Source organism: Mus caroli, unplaced genomic scaffold (genome assembly GCF_978045245.1).
Source record: "Mus caroli unplaced genomic scaffold, Mus_caroli_1 scaffold_18, whole genome shotgun sequence".
In the NCBI taxonomy this organism is placed as follows: Eukaryota; Metazoa; Chordata; class Mammalia; order Rodentia; family Muridae; genus Mus; species Mus caroli.
In genome coordinates, this window is record NW_028227273.1 from 27,250,673 (window position 1) to 27,276,161 (window position 25,489).

The following is a 25,489-nucleotide window of genomic DNA, read 5'->3' on the forward strand; positions in this document are numbered from 1 at the left end:
GCAGGGTGGGTTAGCATAGCCCTGCCCTGTGCTGCCTGCTACACACTCATCCCCAGGGTTCAACCAATTGCTCCTAGGCTTCTCATCTGTCCTGTCACTGCACAGAATAGTGTAGGGAATTGTGGCATGATGCATTGTTTTCAACCCAGCGCGCCCAGATATAGATCCAATATAATGACATAAGATAAAGCCGAGTTATTGATTACTTAATTCTCTAATATTCAGAAAGGAGAGAACAAGGGAGGAGGGAAGGAGCAAGGAAGAGGGAGGTGGAGCAAGGGCTTTTAATCATGATGCTAAGGAGTTGTGAGGAACACTGTCAGTCACCGCGGACATGTAAAATGAACAAAATTTTTTTTTGGAAGGAAAACAAAATCTAAACTAATGAAGAGTGCGTTTGAAGGCTGGAAGGTAGCTTAGCGGTGTAGCACATGAAAGTCCCTGAGCTCCAATCCTTGGTACTGAAGACTCTACAACAAGAGAGTTATCAACACCACAGCCACGAAAATATTCATGTATGACTTATAGTGGCCCCAAACTGAAAACTCATTAAATAGAGCATTATGAACCTATATAATAAAGTATTGTTTAGTCTTTACACACTGTTACAGGAATTTAGCTTATGCTCATAAAGATAAGGCAATAACTGCCGAATCCTGGCACAACCAACAAAGACCTTGTATATGAGAGGCAGTATTTAAGTTCTGAGCTGTAAGACACCCAGACCTCGAGAAGAAGAGCTACAATTCCGCACTCTCTGCTGCAGCCACCGTATGAGCTAAGGTTTACTCATATGTCTTGCAGAGAAACATATTCCTATCTTTGGTTAAATCCCACTCCTCGCCAAAAGCAGAAAACATAAACCCAGAAAAAGACTTTTATTCGAACGCCCACAGAAGCTTTTACACAATGGACAGAAACTGGAAACACCTCTGACCAGGAAAGAATAAACAAAGGTCGGTGCGCTCATGACGATGCTCAGAAAAAAGGAGCAAACCAGCGCAGGATGCCCAGAGGAAAAAAGCCAGATGCAGGTTGTGACCCCATTGCTCGGAAGTTATATATCATCATGTGACCTCATGGAGGGGGGAAAAAGCAGAGAGGCTGGTGAAGGAAGAGGATGAGGCCAATAGGTAACAGCCTGGGATGGGGCAGCAGTGCTCTGGGGTGGCATGACGAGGATAGTCACCGTTGATAAGTACATGGCTCCATCGTGCCTCTTTGTCTGTCAAAGGTCATCCAACTATATACTCGGGGTCTGTGGGATTCACTGTTTGCAGCTGATAATAGCAGGCCCTCCACATCTGGGCACAGCACTCTGGTGTTTAAAGACTCTGGTCACCATGCTGATGGCAGGTGCCAACTGCTAGGATCCCTGCGGTGCCACAGAGCTACACTGGCTCCTGCACACACCACTGGACATCTTACAACAGTGTCTTGCTGTTCTCTGGTCAGGCTTTGATGGCGGCATCTGAACACGTGCGGACATTTTCTTATCTCTAGCAATATGGTTTAGCGGATACACAGCATTTGCACTGGTGAGGTATCTCATGGGAGCTAGTAATGCTCTCAAGTCTACACGAGGATGTCATTAATACCTATGTGATACACCCTATAAGGGACTGGGGCTTGGGCTCGGTATCCTGATACTTGACAGATAGTTTGGTGGTGAAATCAATATCCCTTGGAGAACAGGGGTCGGCTGCTTGGCTGCCTGGGCAGGAAAATAAGAGAACTGCTAGAATCGGATGTGCTATCTCAGCTCACACATGCTGCACTTTTGCTACTGCAATCCTTTTCTGAGCTTCTGCCTTGTCCCCTGCAAGGCCTTCCTCATTTCCTTCCTTCCTTCCTTCCTTCCTTCCTTCCTTCCTTCCTTCCTTCCTTCCTTCCTTCCTTCCTACAGTGAGTCCTTCTGTGAGACCCCATAAGCCCCTTCCGGCATGTTCTGTTTGCATCTGCATCACCACAGAGTAGAAGTTAACTGCTACCCGCCTCCTACAACACCAGAGGACAAATCCCCGGAGGGACCACCCAGAGGGACCAGCTCTCCTCCACATCGATGGCAAAGGAGACATTGCTATATAGGTTAGTATAGCTGAGAAACCTACTTTTTCCCTCTGCCGAGGGTTTTGTATGGATACAGTAATTGTCTTGTGTGTCACCATATCCTGAGACTGTAGAACCTGCGGAACAGCAAGTCTGTGACGCACTGAATGCACACAGTAGGCACAAATATGAAGAGTGGCTCAGAAGGAGCTCTCGTTAAAACCACCAGTGATTAGGACAAAGAATCCTTCCCTGCCTCCTTTGTGTTTGTGGGCTGTGTGTGCCTGTGTTCGAGTATTTTTGTGTAATGTGTGGGTAAGTGTTCACGTGTGTGCCTATGAATGCGAGGCCCAGGGTTGCTATCGTCCTCCCTCAATCACTGACTGAAAGCATAGTCTCTCAGTCAAGCCCAGAGCCCGCTGATGTACCTATTCCTGCTAAACAGCTTGCTCTGGGAATCACTTGTCTCTGTGTTCCCAGGTTGGAGTTGCAGGCAGGTTGCCACGCCTAACTGGGATTTATATGGGTTTGGGGGGAACTGCTGAGCCCTCTCTCCGGCACTCCCAAATGTTTGTCTTATAATTTGTTTAACGCTCCTGTCACTACCATGGCTTTTACTTTTATATCAGAGTGAGGCATTTCTGTGTAATGACCCACGGCAAGCACAAAGGTTACTAATGCATACCCGACATCCCCAGCACCAGGGAGGCAGAGGCAGGCAGTTCTCTGTAAGCGCTAGGCCAGCCTGCTCTAGACAGCATGATCCACCTCAACTCAGGGCTACACAGTGAGACCCCCCTGAACCAAAGGGGGTTAGGAGGGAAAGCTGGAATGAATTCCAAACTGCAAAGCTTGTCTCAAAAATTTTGTCAGAAATCACAATCTTTGTTTATCCCTAGTATAACCGAAAAAAATAAATAAATAAGGATTTTTTTTCTCCCTTTGGCGGAGTTCCATTTCTGTCCACAAATGCACAGGCTGCTTTATTTCAATGGCAAACAGTTGGGAATGGGAAAAGCATATTGCAAAAGACTCTTGCCAAACCATCCTCATTCACTTCCCCAGAATCCCACTCAGGTCCCAGCCAGAAAAGCTGACGTTGAAACAGATGAAATGTCCAAGGCTCTGCTGCTCAGAACCCAAAAGAGAGAACAGGAATGTTTGCCAAACTCCCCCAAATAATAGGCTGATCGTCCCTGACGGGCACACCACAGCTACCAAGGCCGATTTCTTACACATGGTTGGGTAACTGGAAGAGTCGCCATGTGTGAGAAATAAAACAAGAGGGTAGACAGGACTAACATTGAGCTGTGTGGATATTGGAAGAGAATAGAGCAGAAGAGATATCCCCATGGGAGCAGCAGGAGCAGAGAGGGCTACTTCTAAGCCATCAAACAGATGTCAGACAAACAACATTATATCTAAAACTGGACAGGTCAGGATGAACATGCACAGAGCATCACCCTGTCCTATGGCAGCGTGTGGTAACCGAGGCTTCTGTGACACGGCATTTGAAGGATAAGCCTTCCACCTCCCTGCAGAAATCTCTTTTTAATGCCCAAAGCCAAGGCCCATTTGTTATAAAGGCCCAGTTTAGAGGTAAGATCTACAAATCTTTCAGGGTGTCTGAAGAATGCAGTTTGTTTTCTTATGGACCTTCTCAGGGTACTTAGTAAAGTGTGTGTGTGTGTGTGTGTGTGTGTGTGCATGTGTGGTGTGTGTGTGTGTGCATGTGTAGTGTGTGGTGTGTGTGTGTGCATGTGTGGTGTGTGGTGTGTGTGTGTGCATGTGTGGTGTGTGTGTGTGTGGTGTGTGTGGTGTGTGTGTGTGTGCATGTGTGGTGTGTGTGTGTGTGTGCATGTGTGGTGTGTGTGTGTGTGCATGTGTAGTGTGTGGTGTGTGTGTGTGCATGTGTGGTGTGTGGTGTGTGTGTGTGCATGTGTGGTGTGTGTGTGTGTGCATGTGTGGTGTGTGCGTGTGTGGTGTGTGTGGTGTGTGACTGTGTGTGGTGTGGTGCATGTGTGTGGGGTGTGTGGTATGTGTGTGTGGTGTATGTATGTGGTGTATATGTGTGTGGTGTGTGTGAGTGTGTGTGGTATGTGTGTATGTGTTGTGTGGTGTATGTGTGTGTGGTATGATGTATATGTATGTGTGTGTGGTGTGTGTGTGAGTGTGTATGTAGTGTGGAATATGTATGTGTGGTGTGTGTGAGTGTGTATGTAAGTGTGTATGTGGTGTGGAATATGTGTGTGTGGTGTATGTGAGTGAGTATGTGTGTGTGTGTGTGGCATATGTATGTGTGTTTGTGGTATGTGTGTGTACCAGCAGTAAAAACCACCTAATTGTTGTCAATTTATCTGAGATTTGAGGGAACGAAACACAATGGACATCCAAACTAATGAGACTTTACAACTCCCCCCAAGCCAGCGACTCTAGTCTAAGGGCTTGCACACAACAAAGGTTCTTCTGTGATCCTGTTCCCACAACTAAGTGGCACTTCCTAATTAAACCTACACAAAAAGTAAGGCGCCCCTCGCTCCTTGCTTGGTGCCACAGGGAACATTTCCTTTCTCTCCAAACAGATTTTATCTTTAAAAGGATTTTTTTTTTTTTTGTACTCACAGATCCGACCCTCCTGGTGAAAATATTTGAGCAGGCTTTAAAAAATTCTTTTGAAGGAAACACAAAAGCACCAATTCAATTTGTATTCTCCACACTATGAGGTAAAGAGCACCCAAGTCTATCAGCCATTGCAGAAATACAGGAGCGCTGGTATCTCAGACCTGCAGGGTGGAGGATCCCAGTGGACTCATGGCAGGGCAGCAGCAGAAGCAGAGAGGGGCCAGAATCTCAGCTCAGCTCGTCAAAGTCAGAAAAAAAAAGTAAGGACCCTTGACGGCCACCCCATGTCATAGCTTGAAGGCCAGCAGTGCTTGGAGATCAGGTGAGGGAGACCATCAGTGTAGAAGGAACTCAGATTTGGGAATTGAACCTAGCTTCTCCATGTGGAGCTACAGATCCTGGGGACAAGCTAGTGACTCAGCTGCTCTATCCTGTGACATGTGACACTTTCCTTTATAAAAAGGAGAGCACATCTTCATCACAGGACAGTCGGACATCGGACGACAGGACAGCATTGAGGAAGAAATCTCTCAGCAGCCTCCAGCAGACACCCGTACATTTCTGTCCATTGGTCAATAAATAAATACTCCTTCTACAGCGACCCTCAAAACTAAACGGGAAACTTGGAATTTAAGCTTCAAGAGATGGTTTGTATTCGTTTCATTCTCTCTTTGTCAGGGGATGAGGTTGGTCGGTTTAACTGAGAACTCCCGTTGTTCCCCTAACAAAACAACCCAAACCATGCCCAGGAACTCTTATGCTCAGGAGGGGCAACTATAATGGAAGACCAAGGGCAAAGCTTTTAAAAGCTGTAATAGTGAGTTGCAGTTATATTGTTCAAGTCAAGAACAAGATACAATTTTCTACATCCTGGAATCTCTACTGGAGAAAGGTGGGGTCTGAGGGTGCCATGCAATGACAGCCTCCAGCCACTGGAGTTGCAGGAGTCCTGTCCTGGAGGGAGCTGCACAAACTCTTGCACTCAGGCTCTAAGTTCAGTTTAGTCTTCTGTCACAGGCCTCAGTGACTGACCCTCACTGACTCAGGGTTTGGAGTGTGATTATGAGAGTTCAGAGACACAACCCAGAGCAGAGGTGTGCACAGCACACACCTGAGGTAGAAAGTGCCAAAAGTGTGAACACTGTTGGGGGGGGGTTATTAAATGCATAGAGCGAAAAGAAAAGAAAAGAAAAGAAAAGAAAAGAAAAGAAAAGAAAAGAAAAGAAAAGAAAAGAAAAAAGGGGGAGGGGAGGGGAGGGGAGGGGAGGGGAGGGGAGGGGAGGGGAGGGGAGGGGAGGGGAGGGGAGGGGAGGGGAGGGGAGGGGAGGGGAGGGGAGGAATGTTAAGCTGGGACCCTTTTATGGTGTTATCAAAAAAGTGAAGGGATGGCGAGTGTCTCTGCCTCCTCACGCTAACTGGAATTGTCTGTTTACAACGAACCCGTTTTATTCTCCAAATCTGAAAAGTTATCACTGACTTATGAAGTTTGTTTTTCTAAAAATTTGCATGATTGTTTTTCCATTTTGCTTTGTTCTTTTTAGTTTTTAGCATCCTCTTAGTACGTCTAATTAGGTTATTTTAAGGTCTTGTTTAACATTTCCCCTGCTGGTGTCTGAAAATCAGAGAAAGGCGGGTGATGGGGTGGTTAGATGGCTTCGTCTATAAAGTGCCTGCCACACAAACTTGAGGAGCTGAGTCTGGTCCCCAGCACACACGGAAATGAGCCAGGCATGTTGGTGCATAAATATAACCTACTGTAAGGGGGCAGAGACAGGTCGATCCTATAGCTCACTGGCCAGCTAGCTGAGCCAATTAGAGAACACCAGGTTCTGGGAGTGACCACTCAACAAGGCAAGGCAGAGAGCATTTAAAGAGGACACGTGGCATCAGCCTCTAGTGTCCACATGCTTGTGCACACAAATGCCTGTGAACCAGATGGACTCACACACATGTGCACATGCATGTGCACACACCTGCACACACACACACTCATGCACAAAGTACACACAAAGAGAAGGGGCAGATAAAGAAACAAATTGAGGTTTATAGCAGTGAGGAGTTAGTTGGGCACACTATTGCTTCTAATGCTATCACACTCTACTCTGTAAAAAAAAAACTGCCTTGGGGCCACTCTCTGTACATCTCCACTATGCCACACCAAAACCAATCAACAGCAAGGTAATATAATATACCCGTATTAAACAAAATTGTTTCCAGGGTTCCTCAGTTCTCCCAGCTGAGATCCAAGGGCACCTAGTCCTAGGTGTAGTAGAAGTCAGCCATGATTTGGCCAGGAAGACTCCAAAGTTTCCATTTTCCTTTCAATGGGTTTGCAATCTGGCTGACCACCATGACAAGATGCTGTTCCAAGGAATCCACAGCGGCTTCTCTGCACTTGCATCAATGCAGGGACACAGCAAGTGGTCACCTGCTGAGGTAGGTGGGTCTAGCTGCTAACAACTGAGAGTCTCCCCTGGATTCTGACTCCTGGAGCTGAGACTAGATCTCTGCACAACACCAGGCTTCTCCTTCAAGAGTCTGGGGACCCTGCAGAGGGAGGCTATCAGATGGCGCCTGTCACCTGGCTTTTCCTCTTGGTCTCAGCCCAACAGATAAACCACTGACAGAGCTACAATAGTTGACTCCAATTGCAACTCTCCAGGATTTCCCAGAGGAGCCTCCTACTGTGCCATGGAGTCAGTGTGGGGAGGTTCTCCCTCAACCAGATGCCAACAGTTCCAATCCTCCCCTGGTCCCTCCAGTTCCATCACAGCCCAAGAGACTTTCTGCCCCACCCCACCCCCTTCAGTTCTCCGATACCATTGAGCCAATTTCTGGCATTGAATATACCTCTCTCTCCATGCCCAGCTCACGTGCTGTCCTGGACGATCCTGGCTGATACAGTACACCATGCCTTTCACAGTGTGGAAGAATGTTTAACTGTGATAAACTATAGGTAACGTTCAAACCGCTGTTTCAGCCAATTGAATCAAATGATTCCACCAGATTAATTCATGGTTTTTTTCCCACAATCACCATCATTGCACCCAAAAACCTTCTTACCATCATCTGACACTCCCTTCAGAAACTAACTCCCATTTTTTTCTTTCAGCACCTGCAACCGCAGTCTATTGCCCACCTCCAAATTATACAATATTTCTTCTGCATGTGTCTTATGCCACTTCACACGACTTCAAGTGTTAAAATTTCATCTGCTTTCAAGGGCTAAATGGTGTGTGTGTGTGTGTGTGTGCGTGTGTGTGTGTGTGTGTGTGTGTGTGTGTGTGTGTGTGTGTTTGCGTGCACCATGTGCCCGCACCGCCATCCGTTAAACCAATCGCCTGATGATGGACATCTATCTGAGTGGTCGCCACCCTTTGGCTTCTGAGACCAACACTGCTGTAACCGTGATGGTTTGCTTTCTGTTCTTAGGATTATAGACCTGGAGTGGGGGAAGAGCTAAGCAGATTCTGACTGTGCATTTAAATGTATAAGGACCCACCGCTGGGTTTTCCCTGGTGCTGCATCATTGAGACACCAACCACAAGTGTAAGGATCTCTCTCCTCCTCAACTCCCTGCCACACTTGGGGACTTTCCAAATCTTTTAGAATAGTTATCCTAATGGGTGTGAGATGGTAGCTTCTTGTGCTTTGGGTTTTCATTTCTCTGATGCATATTGATCTTGAATAGAGTATTTCTCAAATCAGAAATCCTTCTGGTCTGCTGAGAAATGTTAGCATGGGAAACACACTTCCAACCCAGTGAGCAGGACCTAAAATAATCCTGATAACCATAATAGTCAAGATTCATAAAATGTGCATTCTCTCTCAGAGTGATTTATTTTTTTGATTTAAGAGTACCCAAAATACTCACTGAGGGTGACATCACTTCTGCAAGGGTGGTGCCTACACACCCTGAAGGCGAGAAGAATTCACATGCACACTACCAGGCAAACTTCAGATCTGCCCTCACTATGGCACCCTAGACCAAGACACTTGTCTTTTCCTTAAAAGCAAGGCTAGCACATATGTCAAATCTCACTGGTTTTACAAATGGTCGAACCCAAACCAGGGCTTCTTAAATACTGCCATTCAAGAAGAAACGAGCAGGAGTTACTCGGGCAAAGTCCTAAGAAAGTGCATCCAGACTTCATACCCAACCTCTCTGCCCAGCCTGGTCCTCCTGCATGGTTTTCTGGAGGGTCAAGCTGGTGAGTCCACCTGTCCCTCCCCAACTGGTCAGATCTAGTCTAGCTCCTACGTCAGAGCTCCAGTCTAGTCAGGTTGCAGCTGCCTACACAACAAACAACCCCTAGGTTTCTGTCAAGACCTGTCCCTGTCCCTCCCCTACCCATAGTCCCATACACACATACCATAGGCCCGACCAGATATAACCTCATACTCTAGGCTTGGACCAGGACCATATAGGTGAAGACATGGTACCACAGTACTATGTATCACCTACATAACGCCTGGACAAATGTGTTCAAAAACACAAAAACAAACAAACAACAAACAAACAAACAAACAAAAACAAGGCATGCATCAGAGTGCTTTGGACCATCTCCAGCGGGCCTGGCCCAACCTACCTGCCGTAAGTCCAGGGTGACAGTGACCCAGTGATACTCTCTCCCATTCTGAATACTGGGGCTCTGCCACCAGTTGTTCGTGCCATCAATTGCATGTGATATCGGATGGCGCTCTGTTAAAAGAAAACAAAAAGGTAGCTCTCAACTTTGGATTTTCATTCTTACACTGCCAAACCCACCCAATGCAGAGGAAGATCAGCCGTGGTGAGCTGTGTTGGAAGATTTTCAACCAAAGTCTTCAGTTGCTTCCGAAAGTATGAATCCCTATGGGTGGACCTGGGGGTGGAGCTCAAAGACAGAACTCATGCTAAGCATGTGCAAAGCCCTGAGTTCCATCCAAGCACCCACAAAGAGAAGTTGTATAAAGTGTCTCATAGGTGAGTCTCTATGAATAGAAAGCTGTACTTACCTCTAGGATTCGTACTGTTACCATCACAGACCCGGCATTGGGCATGTCGAACAGGCCGGCCCGGCACGTGCTCCACGAGTTTGCAGAACATCTCAGGCCCCTTCTCTCCACAGGTAGCATTGGCGCTGATGTGGGCATTGGTGGCCAGGTTGAGAATGGCAGGGAACAAGCCTGAAAGCCAAAGTCCAAAAGCAAAATCAGCCAAGCCAAGCTGTGTAGTCCACCTCATAGGCAGACCCAAAGAAGACTATAAATCCACGGGCTGAATGAAGGGGCCTTCCACCAAGTTTGGGCACATGAGCGGCAAAAGTCTCGCTGATGTGAAACTCTGAGACAGGACACATCTGTGAGAAAACCCAGAACACAAGAAGGAATTTTCTGGAATAAATATGTTCTGTATCTTTCTCAATGTCTGGACTTCTTAGGCACATGTGATTATGGGAAAATATACAGAATGAATACACTAAGATGTGGGCATTTTACCACAGGTATATTTTATCTGAAGTAACAAAAACAATTATTAATGGGTAACCTCGATCAGTGGTTAGAGGCAGGATATCCTTATGCTTTCAGTTCATTCTGAGATGCATCAAAGCTTAACCTGGTTGCTATAGAGATTGTCCTTAACCATAGCTAGAGAATCCAGGTTCTCAGCATATCCTTCTAGCTTCTGATTGCAATTTTCCTCCTAAAATGTTGAAACAATGTGTTTAAAGGCAAGTTATACATTCACACACTGTCCAAAGAAATTTGCCCACCTGCCTCAAAGAAGGAGCCAGCCGCTTGCTGCCTCTGGCGGGACTTGCAGGGTCTTCCCTGTAATTTTGTGTGATTTTCTTTTCTCCCTAAAGATGGCCTGTTTTCTTGTGTGAAGAAAACTTCAGAACACAGAGATCCAAATTTCACAATTCTCCCCCACACAGATAATCTCTGCCTTTGTCCAGTCTTTTTGTCTTGATGATTTTTATCTCTAAGCAGCTGGACTCGTGGCAGGTTCCAAGCATTCAGAAGCAGTGTTTGCACAATTCTGAGGGCAGGCTTCCCATGAGGGTTCTTCTGAGATTTAACTTTATCTTGATAGAGGGGCTAATCGCAGCAAAGAGGCTAGAAAGATCCAGAAATTACAGTGTGCACGCGGTGGAGGAGGAAACCTGCAGGAAGGGACCGTGTAAACAGTCCTGCGAGGAGCTTAGCCTGCTGCTGAGCTCCCGATTCTACAGATTCTGAACTTCCCGGATCACAGACTGTCATATGCTCCTTGTAAATAACTTAGTCAGGTCTGGGGATGGGGCTCAGTGGTCGAGCATTTATTTGCCTAGCACATCCTCAGCCCTACACACACACACACACACACACACATGCACACACACGCATATGCACACACACACGTGCACACACACACACACGCACGCACACACACACGCGCACACATGCACATGCACAAACGCATACTCACACACACACACACAAGTGCACACACACGCACACACACACACACACAGGATCAGCATTATTTCTAAAATGTTTATGTTCAATTTAATAACATTCAATTGCATTAATTCTATAGAAGGAATCCTTGCCTTTAATTTCTTTGATCTTTGACTACGACCTAATATTTCCTATGGTGTTTTACATAAAAATTTAGAAATTTAAGTCATAAAACAAAATTGGTTCTCATGACAGAGTTGCTGGTTTGCAAAAATCAATCTACCCTGGGCCTGCTGTAAGAAGACAGCCAGTTATTTGCTGCTGCTGTTTGTTTGTTTGTTTGTTTTTATATTTTTTATTAGGTATTTCCTCACTTACATTTCCAATGCTATTCCAAAAGTCCCCCATACCCTCCCCCCCCCACTCCCCTACCCATCCACTCCCACTTTTTGGCCCTGGCGTTCCCCTGTACTGGGGCATATAAAGTTTGCATGTCCAATGGGCCTCTCTTTCCAGTGATGGCCGACTAGGCCATCTTCTGATACATATGCAGCTAGAGTCAAGAGCTTCAGGGTACTGGTTAGTTCATATTGTTGTTGCACCTACAGGGTTGCAGATCTCTTTAGCTCCTTGGGTACTTTCTCTAGCTCCTCCATTGGGGGCCCTGTGATCCATCCAATAGCTGACTGTGAGCATCCACTTCTGTGTTTGCTAGGCCCCAGCATAGTCTTACAAGAGACAGCTATATCTGGGTCCTTTCAGCAAAATCTTGCTGGTGTATGCAATGGTGTCAGTGTTTGGAGGGTAATTATGGGATGGATCCCTGGATATGGCAGTCTCTAGATAGTCCATCCTTTTGTCTCAGCTCCAAACTTTGTCTCTGTAACTCCTTCCATGGGTGTTTTGTTCCCAATTCTAAGAAGGAGCAAAGTGTCCACACTTTGGTCTTCGTTCTTCTTGAGTTTCATGTGTTTTGCAAATTGTAAATTTATATCTTGGGTATTCTAAGTTTCTGGGCTAATATCCACTTATCAGTGAGTACATATCATTTGAGTTCTTTTGTGATTGGGTTACCTCACTCAGGATGATGCCCTCCAGGTCCAACCATTTGCCTAGGAATTTCATAAATTCATTCTTTTTAATAGCTGAGTAGTACTCCATTGTGTAAATGTACCACATTTTTTGTATCCATTCCTCTCTGTTGAGGGGCATCTGGGTTCTTTTCAGCTTCTGGCTATTATAAATAAGGCTGCTATGAACATAGTGGAGCATGTGTCTTTCTTACTAGTTGGAACATCTTCTGGAGAAATGGAAATCAAAACAACCCTGAGATTCCATCTCACACCAGTCAGAATGGCTAAGATCAAAAATTCAGGTGACAGCAGATGCTGGTGAGAATGTAAAGAAAGAGGAACACTCCTCCATTGTTGGTGGGATTGCAAGCTTGTACAACCACTCTGGAAATCAGTCTGGCGGTTCCTCAGAAAATTGAACATAGTACTACTGGAGGATCCTGCAATACCTCTCCTGTTTGTTTGTTTTTAATGACGTGTCCCCCCCATAGGCTGACCACACCCCTGAGCAGGCTTTAATCTTAAGACTAGCTGGACAACACAAACTAGACTTGGTAGAGAAAGAAGCACTCTTGAAGGTAGGTGGGAAGGCGTGGGAGGAGTGGAAGGGTGGTGAGAATGTTCAAAATACATTGCACGACATTTTCAAAGAATTAACAAAAATATATTTTTCAAAACATAAGTCTTTCAGAGAGTCTTTGCACATGAATTAGAATTACCCAGCAGTTTGACTATCATGGGAGCACTCAAGTCAACGGATCCAGGGCCTGAGAGTGGCTAAAAACTACTCCTCACATAGCATGCTTTAATTCCACCTTATAGACTAAATCGCATTCCATATTGCGTTTTGTCACATCTTTGAAGACTAAAGACAGCCAGCATTAGAGACTGGAGAAAACAATTTGAGTAGGAATTTGATATTTGTTTATATGTATGTTTGAAGTTCTCTCCAGCCACTGAGTCATCTTCAAGTCTGGTATTCAAGAACTACTTCAACCCAGGGCAACTGACCTTGTGAACATCAAATGGCTAGAGGAAAGGGTAGGAAATCCACTCAGGCCTACGGAGAAGGAAGGCTGGCTTTGCATAGAAGCAGTCAAGGTGGATGTCAAGTGCACCATATGCCTAATAAGTTAGACTCTACATTTTGTTGGGAAAGTAATTTCCTTCAGCTATTTCTATTGCAATAGTAACCCCTTTTTCCTCCCCTTCAGGACACACTGCAGAACAAGTTACATGCCTATGCATTTCATCACCACCGAGAAACTTGGTTATACCAAACCCTTCCGAGCATGAAACACATGCGTCCCCACTTGCTGGCTGCTCCTGTTTCGGCCCCTTTCTTCACAGCCCGAGCACACCTGGCCCCCTAGAAGGCCCTTCAGGGCCGGGCTGCTGGAGTGGAAAGTCCCCTGACTAAGATTAGGTTAAAAGCAATTGCCACCAACCTATAGACAAAAAGTAATATTATGCAATTACCATAGCTTTGTCCCAGACATTTCTAGTAGTTTAATAATTTATTATTAGAAGCTCCTGAGTTCTTCCCTGTACAGTGTCTTCACATCTTAATGTATCTTCAAATATTGACTGAGCTCATCACAGCGCCTTCTTCACGGAATCTTCTCAAACAATTCAGAGTCAGTCCTTCAGGCCCTCAAAGTGAGAGTGTGTGCAAGCATGCACATGTGTGCAAGTATGTGCACATGTGTATTGTGCACAAGTGTGTACAACTATGCATTTCTATCTTGGGGAGAAAAAGGTTTTGAGTTCCACACAATGCTGTACTTATCTAATCTATAATAAAAAAAAATCAATGTGACCATCCACAAAGAAGAGGACCTGAAATTCCTATTTAGAGGAACCTGGTAATATGTTCAGATAACCTTTTCCTAGAATAAAACAAAAGATTAGGAATGTTTTATACAGTTGAATAATTAAATGGTTTAGACTGGCATAGCGCCCGCCCTTCCTTTTGGAAAACAAAGGCCACTTTCACAAAAGTCTAAGTCACTGATTCAAATCTCAGAAAAATCTGAGAGAATAATTCAAGTTCCCAAATTAAAGCTTGTGATTTTTTTAAGAATTCAAAACCATTTTTAATCTTCATTTATGAAGTGCTTTCTTGCTTCATCTCTCAATTACCCAGGATACGTCTACAAATTCACTGCAGAACCCAGAGATAAGAAAGAAGGCTCCCAGCTTCTACACCACTCACACTGGGGTCCAAGACACTGCCTTGAAGACTTGACAAGTAGTTTTTAAGGTGACCTGAGCATTTCCTGTCTGTCTGTCTGTTTGTCCACCTGTCTGTCTATCCATCCACTCATCCATCCTTATCTTCTTCATACCATGGCAGACTCTTTTGTGTATTTCACAAAACACAGCCATTTGTTTTGGATCAATTGCAGTCATAAAGGTTCATGTTTTTCTCCACTAGGGGGCGTGCTTCTCGTCTGGCCAGGGTATAGTGGTTCATCCAGGTTTGTGAGCATTTGTTTCTGACGGCCCTGGCGTTGTGCCTTCAAGAGTTGGACACTCAGCTGCGACGCTTTGCATAGCTATCTAAGACATACTTGGCTGTTCTGTCCGTCAGCCTGTTGGAACCAGAGGTATTTTGCTCAGGATAGCTCAGCCGCAAGTGCAACTTCAATTGCTGACAGGAAGCCCAATTGGCCCCATCCCTATCATCTTTGCTAATGTACAAAATAATGAACAATTTATAAGAAAATGGAGGAGTGAGCACTGCATAAAGTAACAGAATTTATCATTAACAATAAAAGATATTTGGACATATTTTAAGAATGTCTAACACAGGCTCACTGTCCCAGGCCAGGTGGGTCTCAAGGAGAGATGATGGGGTGAGGGTTACACTGAAGTTATTTATAGAAACACATCCCATGCCTGTACTCCAGGATAATCACAAGCTGGTCAGAAGTCATGCTAAGTCGATTATTGTTCCTCAAGAGAACAGTAGAGATGCGCCTGTGTATGATGAAAGTGTGTTGAAAAGCTAAACCTCTGTGCCAGTGATGTGGACCAAGCAGCCTCAGCATCAAGATAAAAGTCCTAAAGAAAACTTGACAAGACCACAGGCCACACGCCCACAGTGAGGTGAAGAGGAGCTCACTGGTGTGTAACAGACACCAGAGCAAAGCCACTTGCTCACACGCCACACTGTCAACATTCCCTGTATGCTTTCAACAGCGTATTAGTAAGAGTGAAGTCACTTAAGGGCTGTCACTTACTCCTCAATTTACACACACAAGCGCAAACACACAAGCACCTTCACACACACACATACACCTGGCTAGAAATAGTGATGAAGCAGAAGTTCTTTTGGGGTGTGTGTGTGTGTGTGTGTGTGTGTGTGTACATGTGTGTGAACATGCTTGTGTGTTTGTGTGCATGTGGAGGGGGTCTACACATGCAAGCAAAGGTTGATATGGCCTGCCTTCCTCACTTTTAAGACCACTGAGCCTGGATCTCACAGGATTAGTGAGACCTCGACCCTGTCTGTCTCCACCCTGCCCCAGCAGTAGTGGAATGACAGGTGTGTGCCAAGCCCCATCTTGCCTTTTGTGCGGCAACTGGGGATCTGAACCTGGGCCCTCATGCTTTCACCAGAAACACTTTACTAACTCCCCGGGTCCAGTGCAGAGTGCGTCTTAGAGAACTGCTGACGTGGAGTGACTTTTTAACATCAAAGTGGCCAAGAATGAAACTGTCTGATTAGAGGCGAAGGAATGAGTCTGAGACTAATGTTTGCTGTGACAGAACAAAATGACTGGCAATGAAACCCTGCCTTGCCACCACAGCACCCTGACACTGCACGTTGCGCGCAGGCTTCATGGTTTATCTGCATGATGGATGCCAGGCAGGTCTCCTTGTAAGATGCGCTTTTAATTCCTCTGTTTCTTTTCCTGGAAACACAACCAGGGTTTGTCCCAATGTGAGTTTGTTGTTAGAAAAACTTCTGTTCTGAGCACAGCTGTGGGCTTCGGAATAACATTTACAGCAACACCAGAGCCGCGTATAAGCTGGTAATAGCGTAGACTGTGTTGGAAAGCTGGGCATGGTGGCATACTTGGGTGATGCTGGCACGCTCCTGTGATCCTACTGCTCTGGAGGCCGCACAGGGAGACTGACCGTGTCACATCCACAAGAAAGGGCTGGGAATGTCCCACCCCTAGAACCACATTAAAATTGTGTAATGAGTTGTGCATGGTGTCTCATGCCCTCAATCCCAGCACTTGGGGGGATAGAGACAGGTGGATCCCTGAGTTCCAGGCTATCCTGGTCTACAGAGCAAGTTGCAGGACAGCCAGGGCTACACAGAGAAACCTTGTCTCGAAAAATAACAACAACAAATGTATCACAGACCTGGAGGCTTCCCATCACTCGGCCATCTTACAGTCCAGCACATTATGACTGGGGTTATGATGCTGATCTAAGCAGGCTCACTGAGCCAACAGTTAAGTACAAGCAATTATTGGATAGTTACAATGACTGCTGCCAGTCTGTGTCTTCATAGTACCACCCTCGACATTTCTTCCTACCATTTATTTTAGAGTGCATACCATCTACTTAACCATGTGGCACACTGTGGGACAGTGCACCCTGTTACTTCAGCCACGGCCTTGCACATCCTCTTGTTTACTGTCTCTTGACTGTGTCAACAACCAGGTCTGCTGTGCCTCAGGAGGAAGCTGCCCGTGGTGCCCTTCCCAGAGTGCAGACCTGTGGTTAAGTGGTCATAACTGTGTTCGTTATAAAGTAAAAATTATTTAAATTGTTACCACATGAGCTTGCTTTGTATATCAAAGACCAGTACTTTCACATGGTTTAAACGCTGAACATCAAAGCCGAGGCCTAAATAAACATGACAGTATTGCCTGTCTAATGGAAATCAGGCCATTTACTTTCAAGGACAAATATCGAAAAGTTACTAGTTAGTGATTTTATGACTCAGGTAAAGGACCAGCCCGCATTTAGGAGTGCTTCCCCCCCTCCTTAAATAAAGGTGACCTGCATCAGCTCTAGGGACAGAGCCACCTAGAAAGAGAAAGATCCTCTACTAAAACTCTTCTGCTCCAAAAGCAAAGGATTGGTTTTGGAAGAAAAGCAATTTAATCACTGGTGAGTTTAGTAAAAGAAAAGGTTTGAGGTTCTAGGACCCAAAGCCAGACAGAGGATGAAAAACGAGAGAGAACAGATACAGGAGGGGAAGAAAGGAGAAAAAGAAGAAAGAGGGACATGGAAGATAGTGAAGGAAGGAGAGAGAAGAGGTGAGAAAGGAAGGAGAGAGGAGAGAGAGAGAGAGGAAGGAGGAGGAGGAAGAAGAGGAGAAAGAAGAGGAAGAAGAGGAAGAGGAGTAGAAGAGGAGGAAGGGGAGGAGGAGGAGGATGGAGGGAGGGAAGGAGAGAGAGAAGTGATCCACACAACGAGGGGAAAGCCAAGGCCAGCATTCTGGGAGTCGGCACACGCACAGCACAAAGCACGCTGGACTTGCTTTCTCTCTCCTGTGGGACGATGAAAAGAAGTTTGATCTTAGAAACAGGAGTGGGTGGTGAGCAAAAGGCAGGAGGAGGGCTTTGCTAAAAGCCCATTTCCATAGCAACTCTCTCAAGGTGTCCTTGACAAAGCCAGATTCTTACTGTTGATAAACGAATGGTAAAAACAAGCTAGGCACAAATGCTGTCTGTAGGAGACAGTGTCCAGTAGTGAGCGCCGGGCCCCTAATGGGGCTTCTCTTATAAACTGGCACCATATGTGTATATGTGAGTGCATGCATATGTTGTGGGTATGCATGTGCCCATATGTGTGCTCCCATGTGTTCATGTGTCTGTGCATGTTTGTGTGTACTCACATATGTGCTTGTGTATGCTCACATGTGTGTACATGTATGTGCAAGTATGTGCCCATATGTTCTAGCATGTATACATGTGTGTATGCTTATCTCTGTGCGAGTGTGAGTGTGTGTGTGTGTGTGTGTGTGTGTATACACATGCATACTATGGTACAGGTGTGGAGGTCAGAGGACATCCTTGGGTATCAGTCTGGACTAACTCCTTCTCATCTGTCCCTATGTACACACTGGGCCAGCTGCCATGGGGGCTTCTGACATCTCCACTCCCACCTTGCCCTAAGAACACTAGGATTACAGACCTGTGCTTCAGAACCTGGCATCGTGTGAGGACGGGGAACCGAACTCATGTCTTTATGGTTGCACAGCAAATGTGCTGGGTCATCTCTTCAGCACCCGAGCGTGGTGTTTGTTTAATGCCTGTATTTGGTCATGTTGAGGGTTTGGGTTCAGAAGTTAAGTTTGGTGGCAGAGAACACACACATACACACACACACACACACACACACACTCCATTCATCACGAAGTGCCAAGGACAGTAATTTCAACATCCTGCCCAATCCAAGTCATTACTTCACAGAGAGCAGCACACCCCCGCAATCCCGAACTTCCCGTCCTGACTGAGCAGGGAAGCCCACCCCTTCCTCCTTCCAAGTCCTTAGAGGAAGAAGCCCAACTTGCACATCAGAGCAACTGGGGCCTTGGAGTTAAACACACAGATTTCCTATCCCCTTCCTACTAAAACTAAGGCACGTGTGGCTCGGATTTTTTTTTTGGGGGGGGGGGTTCGAGACAGGGTTTCCCTGTGTAGCCCTGGCTGTCCTGGAACTCACTTTGTAGACCAGGCTGGCCTCAAACTCAGAAATCTGCCTGCCTCTGCCTCCCGAGTACTGGAATTAAAGGCGTGCGCTGCCACCGCCACCCGGCAGCTCGGATCATTTATATTCACTAATCTACCTCACTTGTTACTTAAAACCATCAAATTTTGGTTGAAAAAAAAATCAACTTTTTTTTTTAAAAGATAGACTCGTGATTTGTAGCCTGGGGTTAGCTTCAAAGCCCAGTTCTTCCTGCCTCAACTTCCCAAGTGCTGGACTACAGGCCTCAGCCACCATGCCCAGATAATTCACCATTTTCTAGCCAGCCCCAACGTCCTCCAAACTTCTCCATGAACCTTTCGAACAGCCCGTCAGGTCTTAGCCACATCTTTCTCATTCTTTCTCCACCTCTGCACTCTTGTTTATAACTGAAATTGTTAATATGTCTGATGTGATCGCAGGCACGCACCCAGGGTGGCTTTCTGAGTGGCCACATGCATGCTTGCCCTCTGTGCAGAGTTCTGCCTGAATGGCCTTGGCCTTTTCAATAATTTAAACAAGCCTCCCCTTATTCATTTTGCCCTGCATCCTCAAATTATGTGATTATGCAGGCGCCTGGCGACAACTTCAGTGCGGGGCAGGGGGGAGGTACCCTTTCCAGAGTCCATGCGCCAGTGACCAATGAGATCATTCAGCATTTAAGATGGGCTGTTCTTTCTACCCATAGTCTCCCCAAGAGGTACCTGGACTTTCCAGTTGTCCCTGCTTTTTTATCCAGCACACACTTTACAAACTGAAAGCCTTTAGAGATGGCCGTCACCCTGTGGAACCGTAGCTCACAGACTTACTAAGCGAGGCAGATGCTCCAGCCAAAAGTTCCCAGAGTTTCCTGTGATCTCAGTGTTATTCCCTCTGGCCTCGGTGACACTGCGTTTTCTCAGTTGGAGGGGCATTGTCACATGCTATATATATGCTACATAAGCATACACACATGTCCACACATGTTACAGGAACTGATCCCTTGTCTCCAGCTCTTTCTCTCACATTCTCCCTCTACGCAACTCAAACTTTACATTTAGGCTGCTATGTTCCATTTTATCACTGGCAGCTATTCATCTTTTGCCAAGCCTGTTTTATAAATTAAACTTAATATATAGCACATGCACAGGGAAAAACAGTATATACATACTGTTTGGTGTTCTTCATTTTCAGGCAACCCCTTAAAGAGACTTGAAAGACACCCCCATATGGATCAGATTTCTCTTTACAGAATGAACACTACGAAAGGTGACCCTCCCCAGCCATAAACAAGATCGGTGGCTGCGCAGAGGATAGAGAGCTAAAGAGAAGTCTCAGCTTTAGGGTCCGCAGATCGCCTGCAGGTCTGCTGAATCAGTGGGCCGGGCAGGGCCACCAGGCTCTCTGCCTAACCAGTTCCCAGGGGATGATACTTTGAGATCACAGGAGTAGACCTCGTGGGCTTTGTTCCAGCTCTGACACTGAGTTGAACCAGCCTTGCCAAGCTCGGCACAAACCTCACCAGAATGATCTGCAAGATCTTGCCTCTTTCAGCAGTTCTGGAACTATTTAACCAGAACTCCAGACACTTACTCCTGAGTTCCAATCAGCAATCCCCTGAGTGACGGACTACCTTTGGAAGAACTAGAGAGATCTCATAAAAACAAAGATCTGTCGCTTATTGTTAGGAGAACAAAATATTAAAGGCTCCAAAACAAAGACAATTCTATAAACAGAGACCTCTGACAATCTGTTGGGGAGCCTCAGTCTTCTCCCCACAAAACACTCACAGTGTCTGTCACTCATTTGTATCAAAGCACACATGCCCTCTCTTTCTCTCTCTCTCTTTCTCTCTCTCTCTCTCTCACACACACACACACACTCACAAAAACATACACACATATATACCCATTCACCCACATACATATACATATACTCATACATTCAAACACACACATACACACATACATTCAAACACACACATATACACATACACTCATACATTCAAACACATTCACACACATTCACACACATATACTCATACATTCAAACACACATACACACATATATTCACACAAATACACACTCACAGACATATACACATACATAAACATACATTCATACATTCAATCACACACTCATACACACACACACACACACACACACAAATATCATGAAATAAATTTAAGACCGATACACCAAAGAGGACAGAAACTTTCTGAGAGAAATTAAAGACTGTGATGAACAAAGAAAAATATGTGATTTGTAGAGTGAGACTCGACGGCACTAAGAAATAATTCCCAAAATGTTCTATCGATTGAAAACAACTGCTGCCATAATTTCCTGACTGGCTGCTTTGGAGAAATTGCTAAGCTGTCCCTTGGGTGTCTTAGACCTTGAATTTCTGCTTCACCAGACGGTCTGGAACTAGGAGACAGAAGAAGGCAAAGGGGGTTTTCAAAAGATTGTATGAGGGCAAAAGCAGGGCCATTCACCCAGGGTGAGGACTCTCCCACATGGGAAGGAATGGGGTGGGAGATTTAATAATCCAGATAAATAATAGCAGCAGAAGGCAAGAATAATGCATTGTACATTCCGTGTATGTGCCTGTATGTGCATGTGTTGTGCATGTGTGCGCATCGGGTGAATTAGGTCTACACTGGGTATCTTCCTCAACCCCTCCACACCTTATTTCTAAGTCAGAGACTTATTGAATTTGAATGGAGCTCTTGCATTTGACTACCTTGGCTGGCCTGAGAGTCCTTGCTAGCCCCAGTAGAAGCCAAAGCTTGTCTTACAGTTTTTCTCCTTCCAGGAGATTCCTATTTGTGTGTGCTACTCTAGATGGTGAACTCAGGCCTGGGTCTCAACACTGCTTGGTCACCTCTGCCCCAGTACTGATAGCAAGATTCTTCCCTGTTCTCTTTCCAAGGCCTCTCTGGGTGACTCAGAGGTTCCAGCCACCCTGGGCTAGCCTGATCTTCCAGGAGGCTATCATTCAGGTTGGATCTCCTGGTCCCAAACATGTTATCTGTCTGAATGTCTAAGTGATGTCCCCTACACTCCTCTCCAGACCCTGCTGTTTGCACTGGGACATTCTCTTGTCCATCAGTCCCCCCAGAACTGTCGCTGCTGGGTGCTAGACGAGGTATTAGAATGATAAACAGAAGCCGGGCAGTGGTGGCGCACGTCTTTAATCCCAGCACTTGGGAAGCAGAAGCAGGCGGATTTCTGAGTTCGAGGCCAGCCTGGTCTACAGAGTGAGTTCCAGGACAGCCAGGGCTACACAGAGAAACCCTGTCTTGAAAAAAACAAAAATCAAAACAAAACAAAAGACAGGAAAGAAGGGACACGAGGCAAAAAAGAGAAAAGAACTGGAATGTGGAATGTATTTAATAAATTCTGCTGGAGTCGATCCATCAGTCCCTTACAGTACCCCCCAGATCTTATCCCAGAACACGAGGGACCTTGTGACTTGATCAAAAGTATTTTTGAAATCAGGACTTTGCTGAGTCAGTCAAGCCAAGCTGGAACTCAGCTTGCTTAAACACAGGAGCAACAACAAAAAAGAGCAGCCCACCAGGAACAAAGGCAACACAGACACATTCGCCCCACCAAAGAGTAAGAGGTCTCTACAGGTCCAGGATGCCTACCCCCTGCTACTGCATGTGCCACACAGCAAGTTCACTGGGTGGTTTTTAATCTTGGTGGCACAGCCCAATCAGCTAAGGGAGTCTTTTAAAAATGAAATGACTAGGTCCCATCTCAGACCAAATACATTATAATCCCCGAGTTAGGACCTGGGGATCTGTGTTATTAAAGTCTTATGTGGAAACTGAAGAGGGGAACTTGTATGAAACTGTTCAAAAATGCTCTCCTGGCACCCAAAGAGCCTGCAGCTCTGAGTTCTTCAAGGAGAAGGAAATAGAGACACGGGACACAGCCTGCAGGCAAGAGCCAACTATGAAACCTGAATGGCAAGTCTACCTGGGACTCAGTCCCTCAACTCCTTCCTTGAAAATTATGTTACAGAAACAGCATACACTTTTGAGCCTCACAGGCTCGAAAGCAAATCCAGATAGATCAAGAGAAATGTCCTCGCAGCTGTTGATTCACAAACAGCAAAGAAGGCAGCAGGGAACTGTGTCTTAGGGTTGCTATCACTGTGATGAAACACCATGACCAAAGAAAGTCGGGGAGGAAAGGATGTCTTTGGCTTACACTTCAATATCACTGTTCATCGAAGAAGGAAGTCGGGACAGGAACACAAGCAGGCTGGAACCTGCAGAGACCATGGAGGGGTGCTGCTTACTGGCTTGCTCATCATGGCTTGCGCAAGCTGCTTTCAGATAAGCACCTAGGGCCACCAGACCAGGGCTAGCATAGCCCACTAAGGGCTGCCCACTCCCATCAATCATTCATTAAGAATATACCTTACAGCTAGATTTATAGAGGCAATTTTTTTTCCAATTGAGATTCCCTCTTTTCAGACGACTCTAGCATCTGTCAAATTGACATAAAACTAGCTAGGACACAAAACCTCCAAGATGTGCTGCATCACATAGCTCCAACATGACCTCCATGCAAGGACACAGGTATGAAGGAATAAGACACAGAAAAAGAAACAAGCAAGCAGAATAGAAATGACAGCAGCCCCATACGGAGTATTGTTCTGCTCTTAAGGAAGTTATTAAGTTTTGCACCTGCAGTCCTGCTTCTTGGGAAGCTGAGGCAGGAGGATCACTTCAGCTCAGAAATTCAAGACCAGCACAGACAAAAATGCAAGACCCAGTTTCAAAACACAAAGCCAAGCAAGAAACTGTTTATTCCTTACAGAAAAGTGGAAGCAATTCCCAAAAACAGAACTTTTGAAACCACCCATTCGGAACTTCTCGACTGAACATCCGCTTTCTGTAAAGCCTGGGGTAGAGAGAGTGGTAAGGAATCAGAGAAGCATGGCCTTCAAAAACAAAGAAATGCTAGACTAAAACAGAATAGATTAGGGATTTTCAGAATTGGGAGACGAATGCTACCCATGCCCAGGACACAGAGACAGTACAGAAGATCAGAGAAGTGACGGAGATTTTTCTGGAAACAAATATTTAAACTAGAAACCTCAGAGGGCAGAACTGATGATGGATGAAAGAGGTTCCAGTGCCTCTGAGTATCAAAGCCAATAAGAACGTTTGATCCATAAACTCTGCCTCCTATCTATTGGGTCAAAGCAAATCTAGAAAGCTCTAGGAGTCAGGCACAGGGCTGAGATGGCCATGTAGGAGCCAGGGATGGGTTTTCTGTGCCATCTCTGGAGATGTACGTATCTTTAAACATCCTGAACCCATGAGTGGCTTGCTAGATGGTTTGGCCTTGAAGCTTAGGCTTTCTACTTCGTTCAAGAGCAGGCTTCTTTTCAGGTCCCCCAGGTGGTACAGTGAGCATCCCTCTCTTTGGAATGTGTACCACATCTCGTCTGATCCCTGAAATCGTGTAAGCTCAGAGTTTGACCGACATTTCGAGAGGATCCCATTCTCCTTGTTGGCTTTGAAACGCTGAAGGCTCATCTGCAACTCCAGCACTGGAGGCCTCAAACCGTCACGCCCACCCTTGCTATGGGGGTCACCGACATCTTTTCTGTGCTAGTCATTGCCAGTTTCCTCTGAGAATGGATCATATAAAGTGGACTTAGGCTTTAATTGGAGCTAAGTTCCACAGAGGTTTCATCTTAAGAGAACAACTCGCCCTGTGATTAATTTACCTCGGCTAACAACTGTCTTCCATGGGAAGTTAGTTCTCGCTTCCTCCCCCCATCCCTTTAGTACTAAGAACCCAAGGGACATCTAACAAAAGGCACAACTGGATTTAGGAAGTGCCTATGGTCATCTAACTCTTTACCTGCATGCTGGAGTACAATGGGTGTTACTGTTGTTCACTTCCACTGACCCAAGAGCCAGGACTCTGTGATTTTCCATATGTATTATGAAACACTCAGAAGTGTAAGAAAAACGTCCTTTCTCTTTTTACTCTGGCTAATGGCATTCTGGGTAAACCACCCAAAAGTGTCCCAGAGAAGAACTGTGACTGTATTGGGAACCCCAATTTAGCACAGAATCCAGTACAGATTTAGAGATGAGGCAGTCGACCCAAGCTGTAAGGCAGTGAGCTGCAGGCTGTAAACGTAGGGATGGGCTGAGGTTGGGCCCTGGACTGCAGCTCAGGTGAGGGGATTCTCAACAGCTGTGCAGCAGACAGAAACAACCCTGACTCGGAGGCAGGGTGTCATGCTAGGATAAGGCTGGTGGTTGGGGCTGAATTTAGACAGAGTATGGGGGTCACAGCAGGGAGGCAAGAGATGAAGCTCAAGAAGCAGGGGAGAGGGCATATGGTGACAGTGGGTGGTTAATTTAGCAGGATGAGTCTAACTGTGGCATGACACTAGATCACCTGGCTGATAAATAATTCAGGCAGCTAATGGCTATTTCTAATGAAAACAGAAAAGGCAGACGTGGGGCGGGGGGGACGAGTTTAATGAAGAAAGAAATAAAACTTTAGAAAAACAAGTTGGATCAATGGCATAAAAAAACCAAAAAAACCAGGAAAGCATAGTTCAACCAGAGTGGTAA

The 25,489-nt window shown here is 45.8% G+C and overlaps 1 protein-coding gene across 1 annotated transcript in view; it reads right to left on the minus strand.

Moving 5' to 3' along the window:
• The window catches only part of Lama1 (laminin subunit alpha 1), a 128,318-nt gene that overhangs the window by 97,047 nt on the left and 5,782 nt on the right, over nucleotides 1-25,489 (minus strand). Inside the window, exons 2-3 of the mRNA XM_021186178.3 lie at nucleotides 9,670-9,840; nucleotides 9,261-9,373 (exon numbers count right to left, since the gene is read on the minus strand). Of these exons, the coding sequence (XP_021041837.1) occupies nucleotides 9,261-9,373; nucleotides 9,670-9,840 (284 nt within the window). The remainder of the gene's footprint in view (nucleotides 1-9,260; nucleotides 9,374-9,669; nucleotides 9,841-25,489) is intronic.